At 40.5% G+C, this 3,453-nt stretch overlaps 1 protein-coding gene across 1 annotated transcript; it reads left to right on the forward strand.

Moving 5' to 3' along the window:
* On the forward strand, positions 1-3,226 carry LOC139329358 (N-acetyltransferase family 8 member 3-like). The gene is made up of 2 exons (XM_070959647.1): positions 1-265; positions 2,171-3,226. The coding sequence occupies exon 2, from the start codon at positions 2,183-2,185 to the stop codon at positions 2,849-2,851; it is 669 nt and encodes a 222-aa protein (XP_070815748.1). The 5' UTR covers positions 1-265; positions 2,171-2,182; the 3' UTR covers positions 2,852-3,226.
* The last annotated feature ends 227 nt before the right edge of the window (positions 3,227-3,453 follow it).

Consider the following 3,453-nt stretch of genomic DNA (forward strand, 5'->3'; position numbering starts at 1 on the left):
GTAGACGCCAGCAGTGGGTTAAGGAATGCGGTTTTGATTAATAGAGGTGCCGTTATCTCTGTTGTTACGCTTTATTTCAACCAGCCATAAAAGATAACCGATGTAAAGGGTGACCTCTTTTTGGTCGCCGTCTTTGAGTTAATGTTTCCCCGCTAAAGTTAATTTTTAAACAGCTTTAAAGGGTTTCCTCTCAAGTTCCGTCTCATCGGACTCGGCACCGAGACTCCCTTCGACAGAGACCAGTTTCACGAGCTGTCTCGGAACCGTAAGAGCTCATCAGTTTTCAGTCACATCTTCTATATAATGCAGCCGGGGGAAGATAGTTAACTAGTTTTTAAGTGTCTTTTGCGGCTAATTAAATCAGTTCAGCGTCACAAAGAGGTTCGTGGCTCACATAAACTAGCTAGTTAAGCTAGTTTTCATTCACTCTATGGCGGGCCTGTAGCCGAACTTACTGAAGTGAAGTTAGCTAACGGTGAGCGTCGAGTTCGCTCAACGGTTGAAACGTAAGTTGTGTGTTGGGTAATTTTGCAACTTTATGGTCATTATGTGGTGACTTTACTGCTGTGGCCATGTTGTCTGCATGTCAGACACGCTGTTTGTATTCACCTCGCTGTAACAAATCTATTATTAAAACTCCCAGATAGGAGTAGAGGGTTAGTTTAGGGTTAGCACGACTTTAACTGTATCACAGAATATCAGATGAACATATCGTGGTCTGACAAATGTCAGTTTGAACTGACTCTGCTGCTGCACGCAGCCCAAAGAGAAACGGGTTCACGGAGTATGTAGAGCCCAATTTCAGGCACAGTTGTGGATTAATAATTATTCAGAGTTTTTCTGAACTGGAAAACAGTAAGTAAAATGTAACAGTATTCTCCCCTGTCCTGCAACACTGTGGGGATTTTGACCAAAGGGGAACTTTTCATCGTTTAAAGGCACAGTCTGCCTCTAGGGGTCTCTCAATCAAAACAATAACAAAAGAGAGCTTGATGATGTGGTGAAGCAGCATCATGGGAGTTTTTGTCTTCGACAACTGCTGATGACAACGAATAATCATACTCAGGAGTTAGTTTATCGACTTCCTTCTTCGCTATTAGACGCATCATCAGACGTTTCCCAGAAGTTGTTGGCACTAAAGTGGGTAAAGTGGATATGACAGCATGGACAGGTGATGAGTGCAGGTATTGAGTGGCAATACCACAGAGTAGAAATACTCTGTAACAAGTAAAAGTGCAGTATTCAAACTTTTACTGAAGCAAAATTACAATATAAAGTTATTAGCATCAAAATGTACTTAAATTGCCAATTGCTAAAGTTAATTGATGCATTTTACAGAATGGTCTATTTCAGAATAATAAATATTATTGGATCATAATTATTGACATGTTAAAATGTAATCTGTTGAAGATGGGGATCATTTTTACTACTGCCAGTATCTTAATCTTTCATAGTAAATCATATTTTATCATTTGATTGTTGTTGATTATTAGTTATATTTTGGATTCATCCGAAAGTAACATTATCAAAAAAATGTAGTTGAGTAAAAAGTACAATATTTCCCTCTGAAATGTGGTGAAGTAGAAGTCTATCTCATATAAGATCGTGCTTATGTATGAAAGTGCGGAGTAAATTTAATTTGCCACCATTGTGAGCAATACAGCACATAACTCATAGAGTTAATATTTTAAGTTTATTATCTGATAGAAAACAACTGTTGCAAAGTCCTTTCTTAATCATCTGCCGGATTAATTCCCTCATCCCAAGATGTTTCCATATACAGATCTCACAGATTAAAGACTAAAACAGTGATAACACAACTGACAGACTTGACAGTAAAGTGAATCTCATATATATATAGAGAGAGCTGAAACAGTCTGCAGGTTCTAGCTCGTCAAGTGTGAGGATTTGCTGCTTTTCTTTGTCCCATGTGATAATAAACTTAATATCTTCTTATCTGTCAAATAAAACAAGGAATTTGAAGATGCGACCTCAAGCTCTGGGAAATCATAATGGGCATTTTTCACAATTTTCAGACTTTTTATAGACAAAACAATTACTTGATAATCAGATACATCAATGACAATCATTAGCTGCAGCATTAAAGAGCTCATACTTGGGGATTTAGTGCAACAAAAATTTCACATGTCAATCTTTTGTTTGCCTCTAGGTCCTTGTGATCATGCAGCTGGTGATCCGTCGGTACCGTCCGTCAGACAAAGACGTGGTCCTCACCCTGTTCAGCACCGGCATCCAGGAGCACATACCAGCGTGTTTTCACAATGCTATGACCAGCCCTCTCTATGTCACTGTCACCCTGGCTCTGTGTATTGCTGGCTACCTCTTCTGCTCTGTGTTAGGGGCTGTGGTATTTCCAGGTGTCTGGGTGGGCTTTGTCTACTACTGCTGTTATTCGACTTATTCCCTCTACGTCAGGGAGAAACTCCAGACGGACATGCAGGACATCCCTGGGAACTATCTGAGCAGACCGGATGACTGTTACTGGGTGGCAGAGGCTGAGGTTGACGGGAAGGCCCAGATCATGGGTATGGTGGCTGTAGTGGGGAAACAAAGTGGGGAAAGAAGATACGGGGAACTGTTCAGAATGATCGTCTCACCGTTGAGCAGACGGACGGGTCTGGGTGCCAGGTTGGCTCATACTGTGATTGACTTCTGTAAGGAACGAGGCTTCTCTGAGGTGGTGCTGGAGACCAGCTCCACTCAGACCGCTGCTGTGGCTCTGTACAAGAAACTGGGGTTCAGGCAGTTCTCATACACTGAGGCAGTGGTTCCCACTTGGATGTTAATGCTGGCCAAGGTCAAGGTTTTAAGAATGAAAAAACACCTGTAGTCTTGAAATAACACTGATCAGCTACTGTAACATTCCTCTCATGTTCCTCTTTATCAGTGATTTAAGCTTTTGATTGATCGATTACACATAACACTCTTATTTCTAAGCTATGTCTCATGAGCACTTTTATCTATGAACAAAAGTCACCTCTAAAAGTCTCAGATAGCTCAAAGAGCTCGTTATTTGTACTGTATGTACTGTGACACCAGCTTGTTGACACTCTCTTGTTCTCATAAGCTTACATACTGTTGATCGTTCTACTGCTCATGTTTTTCTTGTAAACTAGAGTTTCAACCACTGCGATTTTACTTCACAAGTGATTGATCACATTTAACGTTCACACAAAGTCATGTAAGAAATAAAACCACAGCCAAAGTTTGTACTCTGTGATATACAGTATTTTGCTTTATAACACATTGTCACCACTCACATGCTTTGACTGCACTTTTAAATGACCTTAACTGCCCTCATGCCAAGCAGCAAATGTGGGGCACTATATGTTCAAGTCAGTTTTATTAGTGTGGACCAGAATCACAAATCGCAATTTGCCTCCAGGGGTTTTACAATCTGTGTAGCATACAACATCCAATATAGAGACTATA

Source organism: Chaetodon trifascialis, chromosome 3, assembly GCF_039877785.1.
Source record: "Chaetodon trifascialis isolate fChaTrf1 chromosome 3, fChaTrf1.hap1, whole genome shotgun sequence".
In the NCBI taxonomy this organism is placed as follows: Eukaryota; Metazoa; Chordata; class Actinopteri; order Chaetodontiformes; family Chaetodontidae; genus Chaetodon; species Chaetodon trifascialis.